The sequence below is a fragment of the Eumetopias jubatus genome, unplaced genomic scaffold, assembly GCF_037043125.1.
Source record: "Eumetopias jubatus isolate StellerSeaLion01/CBP00866 unplaced genomic scaffold, mEumJub1_p1.0 scaffold_12, whole genome shotgun sequence".
In the NCBI taxonomy this organism is placed as follows: domain Eukaryota; kingdom Metazoa; phylum Chordata; class Mammalia; order Carnivora; family Otariidae; genus Eumetopias; species Eumetopias jubatus.
Genome location: NW_028274818.1, coordinates 68,297,071 through 68,319,096, shown reverse-complemented (window position 1 = coordinate 68,319,096; position 22,026 = coordinate 68,297,071). Strand labels below are relative to the sequence as shown.

At 42.1% G+C, this 22,026-nt stretch overlaps 1 protein-coding gene across 1 annotated transcript in view; it reads left to right on the top strand.

The window, feature by feature from the left end:
• The first annotated feature begins 4,530 nt into the window (after window positions 1-4,530).
• The window catches only part of FBXO28 (F-box protein 28), a 29,906-nt gene continuing 12,410 nt past the window's right edge, over window positions 4,531-22,026 (top strand). Inside the window, exons 1-3 of the mRNA XM_028111651.2 lie at window positions 4,531-4,814; window positions 17,664-17,773; window positions 20,960-21,098. Of these exons, the coding sequence (XP_027967452.1) occupies window positions 4,548-4,814; window positions 17,664-17,773; window positions 20,960-21,098 (516 nt within the window). The 5' untranslated portion in view covers window positions 4,531-4,547. The remainder of the gene's footprint in view (window positions 4,815-17,663; window positions 17,774-20,959; window positions 21,099-22,026) is intronic.

The following is a 22,026-nucleotide window of genomic DNA, read 5'->3' as shown; positions in this document are numbered from 1 at the left end:
AAACAGTATGGCGGTACCTCAAAAAATTAAAAATAGAACTACCATGATCCAGGAATCCCACTGCTGTGTATGGCTCCAAAGGAATATTATATTATACAGCCCTTAAAAGGAAGGAGACTCTGACACACTCTACAACACGGATGAACTTTGAGGGCATTATGCTCAGTAAAATAAACCAGTCACACAAAAAACAAATACTAGTCGATTTAGATGAGGTATCTAGAGTAGTTGAATTCGTAGCAACAGAAAGTGGAAATGTGGCTGCCAAGGGTGGGGGGCAGCAGAGAAGGGGGAGTTGTTTAATGGGTGTAGAGTTTCAGTTTTGCAAGAAAGAAAGACTTCTGGAATTAGTCGAGCAACAGTGTGAATACACTTAACACGACTGAGCTGAACACTTAGAAATGGTGAAGATGGTAAATTGTTTTTTTTTAAGATGATAAATTTTGTTTTTTTAATAGAATTAAAAACATAGCTAATCACAATCTGTAGAAACTCTCAAATCTTTTTTAAAAGATTGTATTGATTTATTTGAGAGAGAGAGAGCACAAGCAGGAAGGAGGCGCAGAGGGAGAGGGAGAAGCAGGCTCCCCGCTGAGCAGGGAGCCCAACATGGGACTTGATCCCAGGACCCGGAGATCATGACCTGAGCTGAAGGCAGACGCTTCATCAACTGAGCCAGCCAGGTGCCCCCAAATCTCTTTTTAGTCTGTGAGCTCATCCTTCTTTCTCTGTGTTGTAAACCTGCTAACAAATAGGAAAACCAATGTCTGGTTTGGGTTTCCTTTTTTTCATATATAAAGTCCTTCTTCCGGTGGAGGTGACATAGCACAGGTCACCCTTCCCCACACCTGACTGCACCCAAGCCAACACATCGTGACCAGGAAGGCTGATGGATAAGGGGGACCAAAATAATGTACATAATGGGCAGTGTCTGCATTGTAGTAATTTGACTTAGAGGAATTCAAAACTCCACCCATTTGCTCTATCAGCTCATTTTCATATGTGTGAGATAAAAGAAGGAAGGTAACGCTATTCACCCATTGTAAACATGAAACAAGAAACATACAGATCTTGAGATGCATACTTCCATCCTATACCAGAGATCACCATCTTGCAAAGGTCTTATAGTACTTGACTCGCATAAAGGCTCATTTAGAACCCAGAACTCCAGGAAGTTCAAATATTTGTTTTAGTTACAAGTATTTGTTTTGATTGGAAAGCATCTTCAAAGCAAGCTTTGATTTCAATAACTGAAACGAAGAAACCATGTGTTTTGAAATTTTCTCTATTAAAAAAAAATGTATAGGGAGTATAAGGGCACCAGATCCAATATGCATAAACAGAGGATAGTTTGAATGAGCTTACTGGCAGGAAGTGGCTTAAATTGTTTCCAAAGTTGTATTCTGTTGTGCAGATCCGTGGTCAGCGAACCCTAGGTTAACTAGTTGACCACCACAGATGGAGAGATAAGGGAGTAGGAAGGCTTTTCACAAACCCATTTCAAGCAAAACAAAACTGGTTGTAACTAGTGGATTTACAGAACAAATTAAGTTAGGGATGATTCACTTTTTAAGGGATTTTCTAAGTTTTCTTTATGAGAGTTGCCATAATATAATTAAAGCATAGTTCCACTTATAGAAGTCCGATTTCAACCTAGACTATTAACAAAGTATCAAACTTGGGGGCGCCTGGGTGGCTCAGTTGGTTAAGGGTAGGACTCAGTTTTGGCTCAGATCGTGATCTCAAGGTGGTGGGATCAAGCCATTAGGGGCTTCATGCTCAGTGGGGAGTCTGCTTGAAGATTCTCTCCCTCTGCCCCACCCCACCCCCCAGCTTGCATGCAGGCACACTGTCTCTCAAATAAATAAATCTTAAAAAAAAAAAAGCAAACTTGAATAAAATGAGGTTTCATTTCAGACCAAACTGTAATAGGTTTTATAGAGAACAATACCCTAAGTAAAAAAGTGAACTTACAATCTATTAGAGTCGATGAAACAACATTTCATAAATTTGCAAGTGTAGCAGAAACATTTAGGCATAAAGCATTTATGGAATGCTAAACATGGTGGGGGGGCAGAAAAACGAAAGAAAAACTTCAAAGGGTTTCACAATGTGCAACAAGATAGGTGAAGTGACCAGTTGTTTAAGAGCCTGTGAATGGGGAAAGTGTGCCATTCTTTTTTTTTTTAATTTTTTATTTAAATTCAATTAGTTAACATATAGTGTATTATTCTTTTCAGGGTTAGAACTTAGTGATTCAGCAGTCGTATATAACACCCAGTGCTCACTATATCCTGTGCCCTCCTTACTGCCCGTCACCCAAAAGGGTGCCCATTGTGACCAGCGAACCCCACCCCCATTTAATGTCGTGTTACTTGCCCCTTTGCCCATAGCCCTTACTCATGCTTAGCTTCTCCTGCAGTTTTTCTGCATCTACTTTGCAACCCTTAGATTCCAAACCAGAGCTGCAAAAGAAGGGACATACTGGAGACTGAGATTAAGACCCAGGACTAAGAAGACAAAGCTTCAAAATTTAGTCATCTGTGCACCCTTACCTTTGTTATAGGATATTATGAGAATATAGAAATATTCAGCATTAACCTTAAAAATAAAAGTCAGTTACTTTCCCCGTGAAAGGGGATTTGGGAATAGCAGAGAATTGCCGTCTGCGACATGCAAGCTATGACAAGACCACAGGCAAGTCCAACATAATGAAGGAGAGGAACGTGGTTTTACGGACAAGGAGGAAGTTGGGAGGGTTGCTTTGAAGCAAAGTCCACTGGAGAAAAACAGGAGTTCGGGGGGACGGTGGTTTGTCACCGGCCGCGCTGCTGGGGTGCTCGCTTCCTGTAGGAGGTGCGGTGAGCATCTTTCCCCGTGGGGGCCTGTAATTAGGGATTCTTCCCCGGGGAGGGTTCTTCTGTTCGATCTGCAGTTGACCTTGAGTGATGCGGCTCCCCTTCCAGCCTCCCCTTCCGCATCCTTTACTGATTTTCACAAACACAACCTTTAAAAAGTTTTTATTTTGAAATAATTGCAAATAGTACAAGGAACTCTTGTATACTCTTCATCCAGATTCACCACTTATTAACATTTATTATATTTGTTTTATTAATCTCATTCTCTATCTGTTGAACCATTTGAGATCAAAGTGAGAGATGCCCCTTTACCTCTAAATATTTCAACGTGTATTTCCTAAGAACAAGGACATTCTCTTAAGAGCACAATAAAATTATCCAAATCAAAAAAATGTAATGATTACAATATTGTCTAATATATAATCCATATTCAAATTTTGCCAATTGTCCCAATAATGTTCTTTTTAGCTGTTTTTCCTAATCCAAGATCCAGTTCAAAATCACCCATGAATGTAGTTATCTTACCTCGTTAGTCTTTTAATCTGGCACAAAATGACAATAATGTTTTTGAAGAGCGTGAAACAATTAACCAGATTTGCCTACCTCAAATAAAGGTTATGCTTTCATTTCTTCTTCAGCAATACGATCTTGTGTGGCGTTCTTTTGAGGATATCGTATCAGGACGTACATGATGTCCGTTCCTCTCAAAACGCCTCATGTTAGTGTTAATGATATGGTTATGGTAGTTGTCCACCAAATTTCTCTACTGCAAACTTATTTATCTTTATAATTCGCATGTAGCTTGTGGGGAGTTATTTTGAGACTACCTAAATATTGTATTCCACATCCTACCTTTACTTTCTCCTTTTAGCAGTTTTTGATGACTCCCGCCTAAACCAACGTTTTTACTGAGATAACAACCACTCCAGCGCACTGGTTTTAGTGCACTCACAGGTGGTGCGCCCACGCTCTCCAGCCCCGAAGCATCCTGGCAGGACGAGTCCCCCCACCCCCCGCACGTCCCCCCCCCCCGCGTCACCACCCCAGCAGCGCCCCCCCCCCGCAGCAGGCCCCGCCCTCCCCAGCGGGACGCTTCTCCCTCCGTACTTCCCCCCGAGCGCCGAAGCCCGCCCCTGGGCCCTCCGCCTTCCGCGGACTTGGCGGCTGCCCACATCCCCAGATGAGTGCTGTCCTTGGGTCTGGCTTCTTTCATTTAGCACGAAGTTTTCAAGGTTCCTGCACACGGTGGCTTTAATCAGTACTTCACTCTCGTCATTCGCCTAAACGGACCATTACCTGGCTCCACAAACGACGACGCTCTGACACACGTCGCGTCTACACTCGCCAGGCAACACTACTCTCCCCGCCCCGCGTCAGGAGGAGCGCCAAGAAAACCGTGCCGGCGGACAGCCCTCTAACGGACAAGGTTCCCTCGCCCTCCGGTCCCTGCCGGGCTCGGGTCAGAGGGCCTCCAAAGGTCTCCTCCCCGGGATGAATACCCCCCGGGATGAATACCCCCCGGGATGAATACCCCCCCCGGCCTCACCGGCACCTCAAGCGGCCCCTGCCGCCGGCCACCGCGCAGGCTCCGCCCCTCCGAGGTCCCGCCCCCACGGCCCAAGGCGGAAGTGACGCACCGGAAGCGCCCCTGGTCCCCTTGCAGTGGGGGGAAGGAATCAAACCCCCAAGATGGCGGCGGCGTCGGAGGAGCGGATGGCTGAGGAAGGAGGCGGCGGCCACGGCGACGGCGGCCCCTCTTCGGCCGTCGGCTCTGCCCAGCGACTGCCCCCCCCGCCCCCGCCCCCGGCCCCGCAGCCGGGCTCTCAGGCGCCCCCAGCCCCGGCGCTGGCTCCCGACCAGCTGCCTCAAAACAACACGCTGGTGGCGCTGCCCATCGTAGCCATCGAGAACATCCTCAGCTTTATGTCCTACGACGAAATTAGCCAGCTCCGCCTGGTGAGGCCCCCGCGGGACCCCCGCCGCCCCCTCCGCCGGCCGAGGTCTGGGGAGGGGCGGAGAGGGGAGCGCGTCCCCCGGGGAGGGAGCCGCAGCCGGCTCCAGGACGCGGAGTCCCGGCGCCGGGCGGCGGGGTCGTCCCCCCTTCCTGCCGCGGGGCTAGGGTCTCGCTGCCCCGGCCCGGAAGCGGGGCGGCGGCGGGAGTTGGGCGTCCCAGCGCCGCCCGGCCTGAGCGCCGGCCCCGCGGCTCCGGTAGCCGCCTTTTGTGCAGCAGCGTCCAGCCCCCAGCCGGGTCCAGCCAGGTTTGGTCGGTCCGCAGGAATCACGCACTGTGTCCCCCCCCCCTTCCCCCCCAACCCCCGACCCAGGTTTCCCGGTTGGAGAAGATGAAGTAGGGTTGGGGAGGCCTCCCCAAACCCGGTGGGGGCTCCGAGGGGCGTGAACGCCATTTGGTGGCCCCAGCTCCCCAGGTGACCAGTAAAGTAGAGCCCACCGAGAGCGCGTCCGGCTTGGCCTCGCCCCGACACTTCCCACCCTCGGGGAGCACCTCGCCCCTGGACAGGGTTGGTTTCTCTTGCAGTTCATTTTCTAACTAGTGACTTAACGCCCACCCGCCAGCTTCAAATCACAGTAGTTCAGTGATTTATAGAAAGGAGGAATTTACCTCGCTCCACAGCGTGGACTGAAGGTTTGATGAATGTCTTAGTTCAGTAAGATCTTTTGCTTCCTGTCGGGGGATTTATCTTTAAGTGGGAAGGAAATTGAAGGAGGTGGACATTTTGAAGTGATTGCAAGCCGACTGTGTGTAGGAGCTGAATCTGTGCTTGGGATTGTTTATAAGAGGACAAAGACATATTTCTGAATGTAGTGTGTACAGCATTTTCTCATTCCTGTGCCACATTTTAGGTTTACACCTCCGGTTTAAATTTGATTCTGATTACGTTTTGGAAAGGAGATCATACTTTTTAAAGAAAGTTTATTAATTTTGATTCAAACTGATGACCAGGTTTTTTTCCTAGTCAGCCCAGCAGGTCTACCACGCCATCCTGCAGAATGGAAGATTCCTCAGTTGAAAAGTCATATTTCAAAATTGATTGTCCCTGAATTCCCCAAACATGTCATCCTAGAATTCCATATAGAATCTTAAATATTCCTTCCGGTTTTTATAAAGGATGGTGTTTGATCAAGATTCATGCTGTACACGGTTGGGCATAACATTTGATTGAATTGAGCCTCTCAGCCAGACAGTGGCTTTGTAAAGCTTGGAATATTCACAGTTTGGGTTTGTCAGTGTTGGGGAAAACTGGTTTTTTGTTCGTTTGTCAGTCGTGTACTTTTTTTAAAATTAGAAACATTTTTTGAGGGGGAAAACTAGCTTCTTAGGACATCCCACAGTTTATTAATAAAGGACATCTCTTTCAAGTGAAATATTCAGTTGCATTCTCAATTTTAAAGCAGTCCTCTAGCCTTTTAAGGGTACAGATTTGTAGTTTCAAACAAAGATTTTTCATAAGGAGCTCCTTACCATCCCCTGCGCCACCACCCTCTTCCCCCCTGCCCCCCCAAAGATTCTTCAGTCAATTTTGTCTCAAAGATGGGTCTTTTCCCTCTGGTTTAGTAATGAACTATTTTCTTATTCTTTTGTTTACTTAAGGTTAATAGATAATTCTTAGATTAGGTGGTTAATCTTTTGTGGGCATTTGGAAGTGTCTGGTTTCAGATTGATTGGCTCGGTGTTGTAAGGTACAATTCAATTCCGGTAGCATTATAAAAGAAGATGTTCTTTCTTGCCACTAGATGTCAGCATTAATTTAATTGTGGTCTTTTAATGAAATTGGCAGGGTAGAAACAGGGCCTGGTAGGTGCTTTACTTATACCTAATGGGCTATTTGCCAAAAAATCAAGGAACTTTAGTATGTATGCTGCTATCTAGAGTACACATTAGAGAACTCCCTTCATTTTAAGTTTTTTTTTTTTTTTAGTGGAATTAAGGGTGGATATGCTTGGAAGAGAATGATATTAATTAAGAATAGAATTAGTTTCCATAAAGCTAAATGTCAACTACTCAGTGGTTGATGAACTAGTTTATGTATTGTTTAGATGTTTGGGTTTTTTCTTTCTTCCCACTTTACTTGCCTTATTAGGACCTCAGTTGTAACTGTGGTTAGCACCTAAATTAGAGGACAGGCACACAAGCCATGTACTCATTACTTTGTATTTTCTTTAAAAGATTTTCTCTTGGTTGAAATTGCTAAAATAACATTTTTCAGTTCTTTGTGCAGTTTAGTTGATGATAGTCTTTGCTTCCTGTTGCCATGAATAATTGAAATTTGACTCTCCAGTCTAGTTCTTACCAAGGGATTGTCCAAATGCCTTATTGAATTGTTGGTTTGTTTGTTCATTTTTCCTGCCATTGACTGTTGCTCCAAAAATGTACCCAGAGCCTAGAGATCCTGGTTACACAGAAATAGTTCTTTAAATATTTAACTCTTCCAATGTATTTAAAATTATTTGGTGGAACACAGCTTTTGAAGTGACAAAACTTGTACTTTGAGTTGTTTTTTCAGTAAGTCAGACAGATTTGTGCTGATGCAGCATTAGACTGTCACCTAGGCCCTCTTGATGGGGTGAGAATTTTTGAAACAAGTGGCAAAGGTTAAGAAGTGAGGTCCTACCCCCAGTTCGGGAGTGTATCTAAGCCAAGTTTGAGCCTTTGATTTTGACTTGTGAGCATAGTGTTCTCACTCACTGAAAAATGAGTATGGAAGGCTTTTTAAAAAAGCTGTTTCAGAGGGATCCTATCAAATTTTTTCCTGTATGGTTTGAGTGGGGAGCTCCGGTGGTTCAGGACATAAATATGACTGAAGGTTAAATTCAGAAGTCTTGCTCATTATCTGGAATGAAATTTTCTGGTAGGTAACAAAATACATCCATACTTTCATCCCGAGTTATTTCTTTAGAGCACTCTAGCTAGTTAAATCTCTTACCCATTTATAGTTCCTTTTTCATCTTTTGTTCAAATATGTTTGAAAATTTTATAGAGAACGTTGATTGGTAGGAAATACGAAGGAAAATGAGAAACCATTACTCTTTTTTTTATAGGCAAGCGCTTTTCCTAATATCTCTTGCTCTATGCCAGTAGTTCTCAAATTTTTTTTTAACCTTGGGACATCTTTATACTCTTAAAAGTTATTGAGAACCCTAAGAGCTTACCTTAGAAAATTCTAGAAGACACAGGAAGAGACAGTACATACTTCGTTAGTGGTCAGAAAAATAATGTTACCATGTGTCATGTGGCCACTGGAAAAGTCCACTGTATGTTATGGAAGAATGAGAGTAAAAATGGCAAATACCGTCTTAGTATTATGAAAATAGTTTGGCCTCACAGACTCTCAAAAGGATCTTGGGAATCCCAGGGGTCCCTAGACCACACTTTACAAACCATGGCTCTTTGTGGCGGCGTTATGGAGAATATATTCTATGCATTGATGATTTGTGGTTTTTCCCCACCATCTCATCATTGGTTTATTTTTATTAACAGGTACTTAAGTACAGGTTGGAGATTCTAATATTTAGGGGACAGTTCATTTTTCCTGCAGATTCTAGTCCTAACGTGAAGGGGTTCAACCAGTAACCCTGCCCAGAGTGTCATGAAGACAGAATGGACACACCTTCCTTGAGCACACTTAGAAAGCACCAGGGTAACAAATGCAAAGATAAGAAATACAAGACTGTTGAGGTTAATCGGGAGACTTAATCAGAGAGGCTTCCTCAAGAGAATGAGTGTTTTATCCAGTTTATCCTTAGTAAAGGTGAGAGAACATTCCCAGCAGAAAAGAAATGACGTGTACAATGTAGTGAAGTGACTGGAGCAGGGTAACTAATTACAGCTATGAGGTGATTGTCTGAAGTGTCAGATGTCCTGGATTAGTGCTCAGACTCCCCCCTTGTTTCACATTTTTTTATTTCTCAGACTGGCCAGGTTTAAGAAACTGTTTTGAGAACCTACGGGGTTGACACCTTTTGCTGGGGGGAGCAAGTAAGAATGTTAAGAAACAACTTCCACCTCTTAACATCATCATCATTTCCTAACAGACCAGGGGCACCTGAACAACCTGGTCAGCAGAGCAGGGCAGATTCAGACGGTATGGGAGGGTCCTAGCTTCCAAGGATGGCCCATGCGTAGGATCCAGTCTCAGGATGTTTAGGAGCCAAAGATAACCCTTGATCGAGGTTTCTCCCAACCACCTACTTCTAACATCTTGGACTTAAGCTCAGATTGAAACAGGCATCATCAGGCTGTTGAGTTTCCCAAACATGCTAGGCCTCTCGCAGCAGGTGCTGCTTCTGCCTGCAGCCTCTCCTTCATTCCCCCCTCCTAGAGAGTATCTGTTCCTTCAGGATACACCTTAAGTGTCAGTACCTCAGTACAGCCTCTGTGCCTCTTTTCTGAACCTCACTCAGTAGTACTTCTGAGTTCCCAACGCAACATGGTTGTACTTAGAGATTCTATTGCAATTGTCTTTGTAGGGGCCGGTTGGGCACTGAATTTAGGCTCCTCGTACGTACCCTTTCATCAGAAATCACGATGGCCTTCTGTAGTCTGTGATTCAATATGAGTACTCAGTGTTTGTTGAATAAATGAAGTAGTTCTTAAAAACACTGCACTAGGGACGCCTGGGTGGCTCAGTCGTTAAGCATCTGCCTTTGGCTCAGGTCGTGATCTCAGGGTCCTGGGATCAAGCCCCGCATCGGGCTCCCTGCTCCACGGGAAGCCTGCTTCTCCCTCTCCGACTCCCCCTGCTTGTGTTCCCTCTCTCGCCGTCTCTCTCTCTGTCAAATAAATAAATAAAATCTTTAAACAAAACAAAACAAAAAACTGCGCTACTCCAAGTAAAGGATAGAAAATAAATGTCATTGTGAAATAAATGTGTTTTCTGTATACACTGTGGTAGTGCTAGAAGATGTGCTGCTTCATATTTACCTCCAACAGAGGAGAGTAGAATTTTTTAAATTTAAGACCATTTTAAGAAGATTGGGTGACTAGAAAAATCCTCGTAATAAGGATGAAAATCGATAAGGTGAACGTGAAGCTCGTATGTGATTAGGAAGAGTAGCCGTTTCCATTAGTGCGTCAGGCAGCATTGTAAGCAACACTCCGTTCCCATATTAATGAGGAGAATGATGGTACAGATCATCAAAACCAGAATAATCAGAAAAGCTGTTCTGTTTGGCTTCTAGGCGGTATTATAGAAATCCTGGGAACAGGCTTTTCTTCCTAATTGTTTTGCTCAGGCTAATATTTAAATACATTTTTAGGGGCACCTGGGTGGCTGAGTCAGTTAGGTGTCTGCCTTCAGCTCAAGTCATGATCTCGGGGTCCTGGGATCAAGCCCTGCATTGGGCTCTCCGCTCAGTTGCGGGTCTGCTTCTCCCTCTCGCTCTGTGATCTCTCTTACTCTCGCTGTCTCTCAAATAAAAATCTTTAAAAATAAAATAAATTTATATTTTCTTTCCAAGTGAACATGTAGGGGGGATACCCAGAGAATTTAAAATTTGTTGTAATTCTTCTCCTTTTTTAATTTTTTATTTAAATTCAATTTAGCTAACATACACTGTATTATTAGTTTCAGGGGTAGAATTTAGTGATTCATCAGTTTGCATGTAACACTCAGTGCTCATTACATCAAGTGCCCTTCTTAATGCCCATCACCAGTTACCCCATCCCCCCACCCAGCGCCCCTCCAGCAACCCTGTTTGTTTCCTATAGTCCAGAGTCTTAAAATTTGTTGTAATTCTACCTGCAGATAATTAACTCTGTGTCTCTCTGTATATGGTATTATGTATTAGACAATCCACACCGCGTAGACAGAATTTTTTAAGTGATTCTATCACCCATCATTAACTTTTTGCCACATCTGCATTATCTCTTTCACTTGTGTGCTCATTCTTTCCCTCTCTAAATGTGTGTGTTGTATGTCCTCCACACAGATTATTTCATTAAGCCATTTGAAAGTAAAATGCAAATATAATGACATTTTATCCTTTATGTAATCAGTGTTATCACTCCCCAGGGATTTAACATTGTGTTTTATATTCTAATTTCTCAGTTATCCCCAAGATGTCTTTATAGCTTTTTTTTGGTGGGGGATAAAGCTTTTGAATCTAGTAAAACATTTGTCTCTTTAATCCAGAACATTCTCCCTACTTTTTTCATTCTTTAATGCAGTTGGCTTTTTGAAGAATCAGGGCAGATGGCTTATAAAATGTTCTACAATGCAGATTTTTTTTTAAAGATTTTATTTATTTATTTGAGAGAGAGAATGAGATAGAGCATGAGAGGGGGGAGGGTCCAAGGGAGAAGCCGACTCACCGCTGAGCAGGGAGCCCGATGCAGGACTCGATCCTGGGACTCCAGGATCATGACCTGAGCCGAAGGCAGTCGCTTAACCAACTGAGCCACCCAGGCGCCCTACAATGCAGATTTGTCTCATTGTTTCCTCATGGTTGACTTCTGGTTTTTGAACTTTGAAAGAATTCTAGAAAGATTTTGGTCTAGCGCCATTTCTCTAAACTTTAGCAGTGTGGTGAGAACACCCACTAATGTCCTTAAGATCTCGTATTGCCTCAAGAAGTCCTACTTGAGACTCGCGCCAGCAGTATTCTGTAGCAGTGGGTATTAGTCAAGACTGTGACCAGTTGAGAATAGTTAGAATAAGTGTTTCACTCTGTAGAGCTGCAGATCACTAACTGTAAAAAGATACTAATTAGAAGCCTAAATTCTTAATTTCACTTTTGCCACTAAAGAGTTTGATTGACTTTGTACAAATTACATAATTTCTTAAGGCCTCCATGTTCTCTCTCTGTAAAAAGAAAGAAAGGTTCCAGTGTCTTAAGTTCCTACCAGTTTGGGGGTTATTGATAAGCAGCCTAATTGTTAATAATAACTTCCGGATTAATTGGAGAAAAGCATCAAGTATTCAATTCGTTTGAGAACTGTAGAGCACTAAATAAGTACATGAAAAATCTGGTTTCATTACAGTATTTCCTCAATTCTAAGATATAATTTCATGTTTTAACATTTTTGAAATCAGAATGCATCTTGATCAACTTGTATGTGTATTATTCTAGCAGTGCTTTTTTTTTTCCCAGAAGAGCTTTTATTAAAATCAGGGCGCCTGGGTGGCTCAGTTGGTTGGGCGACTGCCTTCGGCTCAGGTCATGATCCTGGAGTCCCGGGATCGGGTCCCGCATCGGGCTCCCTGCTCAGCGGGGAGTCTGCTTCTCCCTCTGACCCTCTTCCCTCTCGTGCTCTCTGTCTCTCTCTCTCTCTCTCAAATAAATAAATAAAATCTTTAAAAAAAAAAAAAACCAAAATCAAAGAAGTCCACCCTTTTATATTTCACAGCATCTAAGCCATCTGAAAAAGAAATGGTGCCAGTTATAATTGTAAGACCATTCCGATGTCAAATGTTAAAATATGAAAAAATATGTATCTTAGAATCAACTGAGATTTGTTACTAAGATTAGGTTTCACAGGAAAATTGCAGGCTTCACAGATTTATGGCATATGTGTCTTGCATTGTTAAGAAGGACCATAGGGGCACAAGAAATCAAAAAAGATGCCTAAACAAAGCAAAGAAAAATGTTCATTACTACTTACGTTAGAAAGTGATGGAAAAGGATAAACATGGCATTTTAACTCTTCAAGTAATTAACAAAGAAAACCACGTGTCCTAACTAGAGTGGCAGTAACAGAGGACCCAAACTAAATGTCTCTGCTGCAGACCGACGTATTCCATGAGCTCCCTGGTATGTTGGTAAGTGTCTATTTTTGCTGATCTCTGAATGCAATGATAGTTTTTGACATAGTCATCATCATTGTATATTAGACTCCAGAATTCTATTTTACTCTCGTGGGTGAATGACCAAATTGCTAGGATTTTTGTTGTATTTTAATAACCAGGAAACTAAAATTTCTTCCCGTCAGCTTTGGGAAATTCTTTTTTTTTTTAGATTTTATTTATTTATTTGACAGAGAGAGACACAGCGAGAGAAGGAACACAAGCAGGGGAAGTGAGAGAGGGAGAAGCAGTCTTCCCACCGAGCAGGGAGCCCGATGCGGGGCTCGATCCCAGGACCCTGGGATCACGACCTGAGCCGAAGGCAGATGCTTAATGACTGAACCACCCAGGCGCCCCAGCTTTGGGAAATTCTTAAAATACCCATAGATATAAAGCTACATTTTATTTTTTTTTTTAAGATTTTATTTATTTGACAGAAGGAGAGATAGCAAGAGAGGAAACACAAGCAAGGGGAGTGGGAGAGGGGGACAAGCAGGCCTCCCGCCGAGCAGGGAGCCCGATGCGGGGCTTGATCCCAGGACCCTGGGGTTATGACCTGAGCCGAAGGCAGACGCTTAACGACTGAGCCACCCAGGTGTCCGTAAAGCTACATTTTAAGTGAGATAAGTTTGCATTGCAAGTTAGCATACATCATCAGCAGCTATCATTAAACTGCCTACTGTAGGGAAAATTAGTGTACAGTTGACCTTTGTTTTCTGTTTTGTTTTTTAAAGATTTTATTTATTTGTCAGAGTGAGAGAGAGAAAGCACAAGCAGAGGGAGAAGCAGGCTCCCTGAGGGAGCCTGACACGGGACTTGATCCCAGGACCCCGGGATCATGACCTGAGCCGAAGGCAGACGCTTAACCGACTGAGTCACCCAGGCATCCCAATAGTTGACCTTTGAACAACGCAGGGGTTAGGAGCACCAACCCCTATGCATTTGAAAATCCACATACAACTTCTGACTACCTAAAAACTCAACTACTAACACCCTACTATTGACCAGAGCCTTATCAATAATGTAAATAGTCGATTAACATATTTTGTATGTTCTATGTGTTAAGCTGTGTTCTTGAAGCTGGAGAAAAGAATCATGAGAAGATACGTTTACAGAATTGGACTGTGTGTATAAGAAAAAAAACATGTTTTTTTAATTTTTTTTTAAAGATTTTAATTTATTTATTTGAGAGAGAATGAGAGATAGAGAGCATGAGAGGGAAGAGGGTCAGAGGGAGAAGCAGACTCCCCGCCAAGCAGGGAGCCCGATGTGGGACTCGATCCCGGGACTCCAGGATCATGACCTGAGCTGAAGGCAGTCGCTTAACCAACTGAGCCACCCAGGCACCCAAAAAAATCCATGTTATAAGTGGACCGGTGCAGTTCAAATTTGTGCTGTTCAGGGGTCAACTACTTCTGATTTCAGGGGTCACTTTGCTTCTTTTTGAATTCTCAACAAAGATATGTGATCTATTGGTCAATTCACTGAACATCCAGGAAAGAAAGAATACCAAATTAAATGCTCCTTTTCTTACAATATTGATTAATGCTTAAAATATTTTTGACTTCAGCTTTTGTGGTGCTAGTCTCATTTGTCTGCCTTTGTGACCTTCTGTTTTCTCTTTTTACCAGCTTTTAACAATAATGTCAGTTGAGACTCTGTAAGCCTTTATTTTCTTTTTTTTTTTTTTAAAGATTTTATTTATTTGAGAGAGAGAGAAAGAGAGAGCACATGAGAGGGGGGAGGGTCAGAGGGAGAAGCAGACTCCCTGCAGAGCCGGGAGCCTGATGCGGGACTCGATCCAGGGACTCCAGGATCATGACCTGAGCCAAATGCTTAACCAACTGAGCCACCCAGGCGCCCTAAGCCTTTATTTTCTTATGTTATACTTGTTCATTTGGGGGTTCATCTACATTGATTTCAGCTATCCCCATGTGAAATTTCTGGAACCAGATCTTTAGTCCCACTATAGTTTCTTAAAGAAAATAACCAACTATCCCCATACGAGATCTTTCAAAAAATGGGTGGCCTTTTTAAAGTTATTTCTCATTACCATCTGATTTCCCTGCTCAAAATACGGGAGATTTTATTCCGCTCAGATTTGCCTGCACATCTGATCTACCCTCAGAAGTAGTTTGCTTGCCAATGGTTTATTCACTCCAGATTCTGCCTTTGCTCGGGCCACACCTCCAACTTAGTAGTCCTTGTCCTCTTTGCGAAACTAATTCAAATCTTGTATCATGTGAAGTCTTCCTTGGCTGACCTTATCTGCTTATTTATTCGCATTCTGATCACCCACACTAGTACTGGTCAGCACTCAGACGCTGAGCCGAGTTTCTGGATTATTAGAAGATATCTCCGTCCTAGTAGTTAGTAGATTCAGTGCAGCAAAATGCTGGTATAATAATAAAATAATTAGACAGTACCCGGGAAACTTACGATAACATTTGACCTTAATTTTTTCTCAGTAAATTTATTGCTGCTAAAAAATTATTTCTATTATTTTGTCTCAGAAATTGTCAAAGAGGTTGCAGAGTCCACAATGACAAGACGTGTTTCCTACCAGATTGTGTTAGAAGGTGCTTCACCTCAAATAGTTCTGGCAACAACCAAAAAAATTGCTTTTATAGCCCTCAATTTTTATCCCCCAGAAGTGCTGCTTTCAAGTCTTTGGGCTGATACTATTTTGATATTATCTGTTGACTTTCTGCTGTGAAAGATGAGAATTGAGCCTGCTGTATTCCCCCTCATCACACATACAGACACTCTCCTTCCTTCCCCCAATAACATAAAGTGGTTTTTTTCCCCCCTCACATAAAGTTTCAGTACCGTATCGGGACAATGTATTTATTTAGGAATGGGGCACTGGTTCTTCAAGTTTAGTCTAGGGCTCCCAGAGTGGTTCCCAAGACCCTTTCAGGGAGTCTGTGAGATCTAAAGTATTTCCATTATAGTTCTAAGTTGCTATTTCTGCCTTTCACAAGTGGATAGTGGAGCTTTCCGGGAGCCCTGTGACATGTGATGATGTCAGCACACCGACAGCTCATGAAATGTGTGCTTGTGTGTTATGTTTTCTAGAACTTTCTAAGGTAATACTTAAGTAGACTGAATGCAGAAGCAGATATGGCCGTCCATTTGTGTTCTATAAAACTACATATCAAAGAGATTTGCAAAAATGTAATTTTTAAGTATTTTTAGAAGAGTTATTTTTCCTTTAAAAGTTATTTATGTTTTTGGGTTTTTTAAAAATATTTTATTTATTTATTTGACAGAGAGAGACACAGCGAGAGAGGGAACACAAGCAGGGGGAGTGGGAGTGGGAGAAACAGGCTTCCCGCCTGAGCAGGGAGCCGGATGCGGGGCTCGATCCCGGGACTCCGGGATCACGACCTGAGCTGAAGGCAGACGCTCAACGACTGAGCCACCCAGGCGCTTGGGCACCTGGCTGGCTCAGGCAGAGGAGTGTGCAACTCTAACCCTTGATTTCGGGGTCATGGGTTTGAACCCCACGATGGGTGTAGTGATTACTATAAAGCATAAATAAACTTTACAAATTATTGATGTTGATATGTATTGGTTTTGTTATTTTTTAATAGACATTGAGCATATGTTGACAACTGGTTTGGTTTAGTTAAAAATAGATCCCACCAAATTCTAAAATATCATTTATTAGGAATTACTCTTAGTTTCGTTACTTAAAGTTTGCTATGTTTTTATTTATTTTCAACTGGAAAAGAAGTGTTTTCCTTAATACCTTTCATTTGGCATGCTATGATTTAGGAAGTACATAGTATTTAATACTAGAGTATTACAACCTTCGTTAGCTTCAATCCAGTTTGCCAGAATTTATGTCTGTGTATTCTCAGGAGAAAGCAGACATATCAAGAGTTTCATCAACATTTCAATTTCAGCAAGTATTTGTCAAACGTTTGTGCTTGGGTGCTATGAGAGATAGAAGCATATGACAACCACCGCCTAATCACCTTGGCCTTGATCTAGAGTTTTCTCAATGTCTTGCACTTTCAACATCCACACCTGTACAGTGAGAACTAACATTCAAGTTGATTCCTCTGAGTCACTGCAAAATTCTCAGGGATCAAAGAACAAACATATTTTGTGCACTGGGTTTCATTAAGATAAAAAAGATGCTGGCATGTCTCAGAAATAGAGCACCTATGGAACAAAGTGTTCCAGTTAGTACTAAGTTAAACCATTTATTTAACATAATTTTTACAGAGCACTTTAGGGTTTATCAGAGTGATTTTAGGGTGTGTCGTTTCTTTTAATCCTAATGGTGTCCCTATTAATTAGATACTATCCACAGTATACAGAAGGCTGACTCAGTCTTTCAGGTAGCTGACTTGCTTAAGAATGTATAAAAGTTAGGTTCAAATTCAGGTGTTCTGACTTATGATCCTGTGCTCTTACTGTATAAAAACATACTATTCCTTAAAGATTCAAAATAGTTGAGATTCTGCTACATATGTTAAAATATTTTATATTATGGAGGATATGACAGTGTCTAGTATAGAGTAACTCTCTGTAGTTAACCCTGACTAGAGAATTCTCATTCTGGTTATAGATCATATAAACTTTATGGGAGGTTGAGCTTAAGTTTGAATGCACATTTTGAGCTAATGGAGAATTTTCTTTATTCAAACCATTAAAACCCTTTTGAATATATTGTTTTACTGATCTTCAGGACTACATTTTCTGACCACAGTAGTGGGGTACATTCAGAACATTCAGCCAATACCTAAAATAAAGGTAAAGTATTCCTTGCCTACACATAGTATTAATTTCTTAAGGTAATGCTGCAAGAGTCATAAAGCATGAGGGGTTCACCTCATATATAGACATATTCCATATGTACAGATGTAGAGGTTCAGACAGCAAACTGGGCAACAGTACTGACACAGAACTTTCCTCTAACAGGAGTCTAAGTTAACTGTTATTTATTTGGGTTTTACCTATTAAAATTCTTCCTTCTCCTTTTTCCCTGTAGGTTTGTAAAAGAATGGACTTGGTCTGCCAGAGAATGTTGAATCAGGGATTTCTAAAAGTGGAGAGATACCACAATCTATGTCAGAAACAAGTTAAAGCACAACTTCCAAGGTATGTTGTGGCTAGTGGTGGCAATAATTTACAATGGGAATTTTCTTTGTTTCTTGGTTGTTTTTTTTTTCTTTTTATTTTTAAGCAATGGCTATAGCCAACATGGGGCACCTCTATTGTTTTGAGTTTTGTTTTTTGATTTGGGTAAGTGTACATATTAAATGGTTTCCAGCTTTTTAGAGGGAAGGGTACCCAGATCACAATAAGTGATTTTGACTATGGTTCGCCCATTCTCACCATTTCTATTCAATATTATACCAGAGTTTCTAGCCAGGGCAGTTAGGCAAGAAAAGGAAATAAAAGGCTTCCAGATTGGAAAGGAAGAGTTTGTGTTCTCTCTTCATAGATGACAAGATCTCATATATATGTGGTTGTATACACAAGGAGTCCTCTAATTGTTAGAGCTCATAAATAAGCTCCATAGGGATACAGGATGCAAGATCAATAGACAAAAAGGAGTTGTGTAATTGTATATACTAACAGTAAATGATCCAAAAGCAGGTTAGGGCAATTCCAGGGTGCAGGGATGGGCAGGGTGGGTAAAGGGGAGTAGGAGGTGCAGGCTTCCAGGGATGGAGTGAAGAAATCACGGGGATGAAAAGTACAGCATAGGGAATCTAGTCCGTAGTAGTATAATCACATTGTGTGGCGACAGATGGCAGCTACACTTGGGGTGAGCAGGGCATAAGCTAGAGATGCTGACTGCGTTGCACACCTGAAACTAATATAGCATGGTGCGTCAGCTACACTCAAAAGGGGGGGGCGGGGGCCTGGCTGGCTCAGCCACAAGAACATGTGATTCTTGATCTCGGGGTCATGAGTTCAAGCTCCATGTTAGGCGTAGAGCTTACTTAAAAAAAAAAAGACCATCCCTTTTATAGTACCATCAAAAAGAATAAGATGCTTAGTAGTGACGATAACAGAAGAAGATTTGTCTGCTGAAAACTACAGAACATTGGTAAAAGAAATTTAAGGAGACTTCAGTGGAAAGACATTTCATGGGCATGGATTGGAAGACTTTTTGCTCTGAAAGTGGCAATTCTCCCCAAGTCGATGTGCACATTCAGTGCAATCCCTGTCAGAATCCTAGCTGTGGTTTTTGTGGAAAATGACAGGCCCACCCTACGATGCCTGTGGATATACAAAAGACTCAGAATAATCAAAACAGTCTTGAAAAAGAGCAACAAAGTTGATAGGGTACTACCACTTTCCAATATCAAAACTTACTGCAGAGCTGCTGTAATCGAACCAGCGTGGTGCGGACATGAAGACAGACGTGTAGACCGATGAATAGAACGGAGAGTGTGGACAAGAAATCCTTACATATTTAGTCAGTTGATTTTCAACCAGGATGCCAATAACTCACTGGGGAAAGAATGATGCTTTCCACCTGTGACACTGGGATAGCTGGGTATCTGTATGCGAAAGAATGAAGTTGGGCTCCCTCCTCATTCCATCCACAAAAATTAACTCAAAGTAGACTATATAGATCAAAGGTGAGCGTCAGGGCTATACTGTAAACCCTCACGTGGAAACAGTACTGACCTCCATGAACTTGGATTAGGCAGTGGTTTCTTGGCTATGACACCAAAAGCACGAGTAACAAAAGAGTAGGCAGACTAGACTTCCTCAGAATTTAAACTTCTGTGCCACCAAGGATGACATCAAGACGGCAAAGGGACACCACACACAAGAGGAGAAAATAGTTACAGCTCCAATATCCAGTGAGGGACCTGGATCTAGATTGTGTGAGGAACTCTTAGAACTCAACAATAAAAAGACACAGAACCAGGTTTAAGGGTGGGCAAAGACATTTCTCCAAAGAAGAGAAACTGAAGGCCAGCAAGCACATACAGAGTGCTCAATATCCACGATCCCCGGGGTGTTGCAGATCAAAACACTGAGATAGCACTGAACACCCACTAGGGTGGCCAGAGTAAAGAAGTCGTCTTGGGAAAGATGTGGGCAAATCGGAACCATCATAAATTACTGGTGGGATTGTATAGTGGTTCTGCCACTTTAGAAAACACTTTGTTCCTCAAAAGGCTAAACGTAAAATTAACAAATGATCCAGCAATTTCACTCCTAGGTGTATAGCAAAATAAGTGGAAATACAGCCACACAAAAAACTTGGACATGAGTGTTCTGTGCATCATTATTCATAATAGCCAGAAAGTGGAAACAGCCCAGAAGTCATCACCTGATGATCGGATCATCAGAATACTGCTATGTCTATATGACAGAATGTCAGTGGGCAGTAGAATGGAGTCCCTGACACATGCTCCAACATGGATGAGCCTTGAGAGCTGTGCTCTGTGAAAGAAGACGGACACGAAATGCCACATACCATACGACTCCAGTTACTTGCCGTGTCCAGAAGGGGCAGATCCCTAGAAACAGAAAGTACACTAGTGGTTGCCAAGCACTGGGGAATGGGAGTGACTGATAATAGTTATGGGCTTTCATTGCGTGGTTGTGAAAATGTTTAGAAATTAAATGGTGGTAGTGGGTGCACAACTCCGTATGTACTAAAAAACGAAGTTATTTATACACATTAAAAGTGAATTTTACATGTGAATTATTTCTCAATAAAACTTTATAAGAGTTTAAATGAGCTAGGGGTGCCTGGGTGGCTCAGTCAGTTAAGCCACTGACTCGGTTTCGGCTCAGGTCATGATCTCAGGGTCATGAGATCCAGTCACACATCAGGCTCCCCACTCAGTGCAGAGTCTGCTTGAGACTGTCTCTCCCTCTCTCTGCCCCTAGCCCCACTCTCTGTCTCTCTTTCTCTCTAAAGTAAATAAATCTTCAAAAAAATTTTTTGTTTAAGTGAGCTGATTTTATGGGTAAAAACATACAGTCCCTTATCCACATGTCCTTGTGTAATTCTTTCATTTCTCTTTTCTTTTTGATTCATATGGCCATTAGGCTTGATACAGCCAAAAAACAGGAAAAAAAAAACCTGATCCCCCCCCCCCCCCCAGTAATTGATTAGTTAGTACTAGTCCTTGGCAGGAATTTCTGGACATAGCGATTCATTGATGGTTACAGTTAAATTATGACCCAATCATAGGTATCAAATTAACAGGTAAATGTTAAACTGTTAGAAATCCCATTAAGGCATTTTCACTCCTTACCATTTAGTTCACAGTATTTCCTTCATGCTTGCTTTTTTTCTTATTCTAGGAGGGAGTCAGAAAGAAGAAACCACTCGTTAGCTCGTCACGCGGACATCCTTGCTGCTGTGGAAACAAGGCTCTCACTGTTAAACATGACTTTCATGAAATATGTGGATTCCAATCTCTGTTGCTTCATCCCAGGAAAGGTAAAATAGAACCGCTTACCCAAAACAGCTGGATTGTGCTGCTTAAACTTAAATTATTATAAAGCGATTGTTTAAATGTCAGAATTGTACCCGCCTTTGTGGAATGAGTTCCTGTGAATGGATTTGTTTAGCTCCTGTACAGTAACTGATATAAATCCGTGTCATACTTGATCTTCATGTTTAAATGAAACACACAGTAGAAGCTCTGCTGTTCTTTAGAAAAGCTTGTTAGGAATTCATCCTCACCTCCAGTTAACAAACTATTTCCATAAATAGGAAGAAATAACAGAGTTCCTGCTGAAAAACACATTTGTGGGCTTTTGCTCTTTGTTTAAGATCGACAGCAAACGAGATGGGTACTGTCCCTGCCTTCAAGATTGTTCTCATTTGGGGGAGGTGGAGTGGGAGGGACAAGCTGGTTTTCGTTTTGTGTGAGAAACGTTTCATAAAGACAAATACTTCCAGATTCGGCAAGAATTGACAGTTACTGGGTAGCAGCACAGAAATAGTGCTATTGAACACAGAAGTCAAGTCTGTCCTGGCGTATTTACTGTCCCCAAGTTCACAAAAGCTCCAGCATTCTACATGCTACTCAGGATACTACCTCAGTGCATGTGTTATCTTGCTTCTTGAATTGAGAGTAAATTCAGATGAAATCTGTATCGTATTTAGAAGAGGCAGAGATGGATTGAAAGGTCCTTCTGCTGCTTAGTCGATACTAGCAAGAGTCCCTTAACATGGTCAGGACTAGTCAGTTCTGGAAAAACCAGAATGTTCTCTTTTTGTTATTTCTGTAGATACTTAACAGTGGCAATATTTTATATATACTTCCTCCATTTTCAGTTTTCTGTGATGTTTATGGGGAGGGGGATCCTGTTTCTTATTTTATTTGAAATAATTCTTTAGTATATCTCACTTTCCTCCTGTT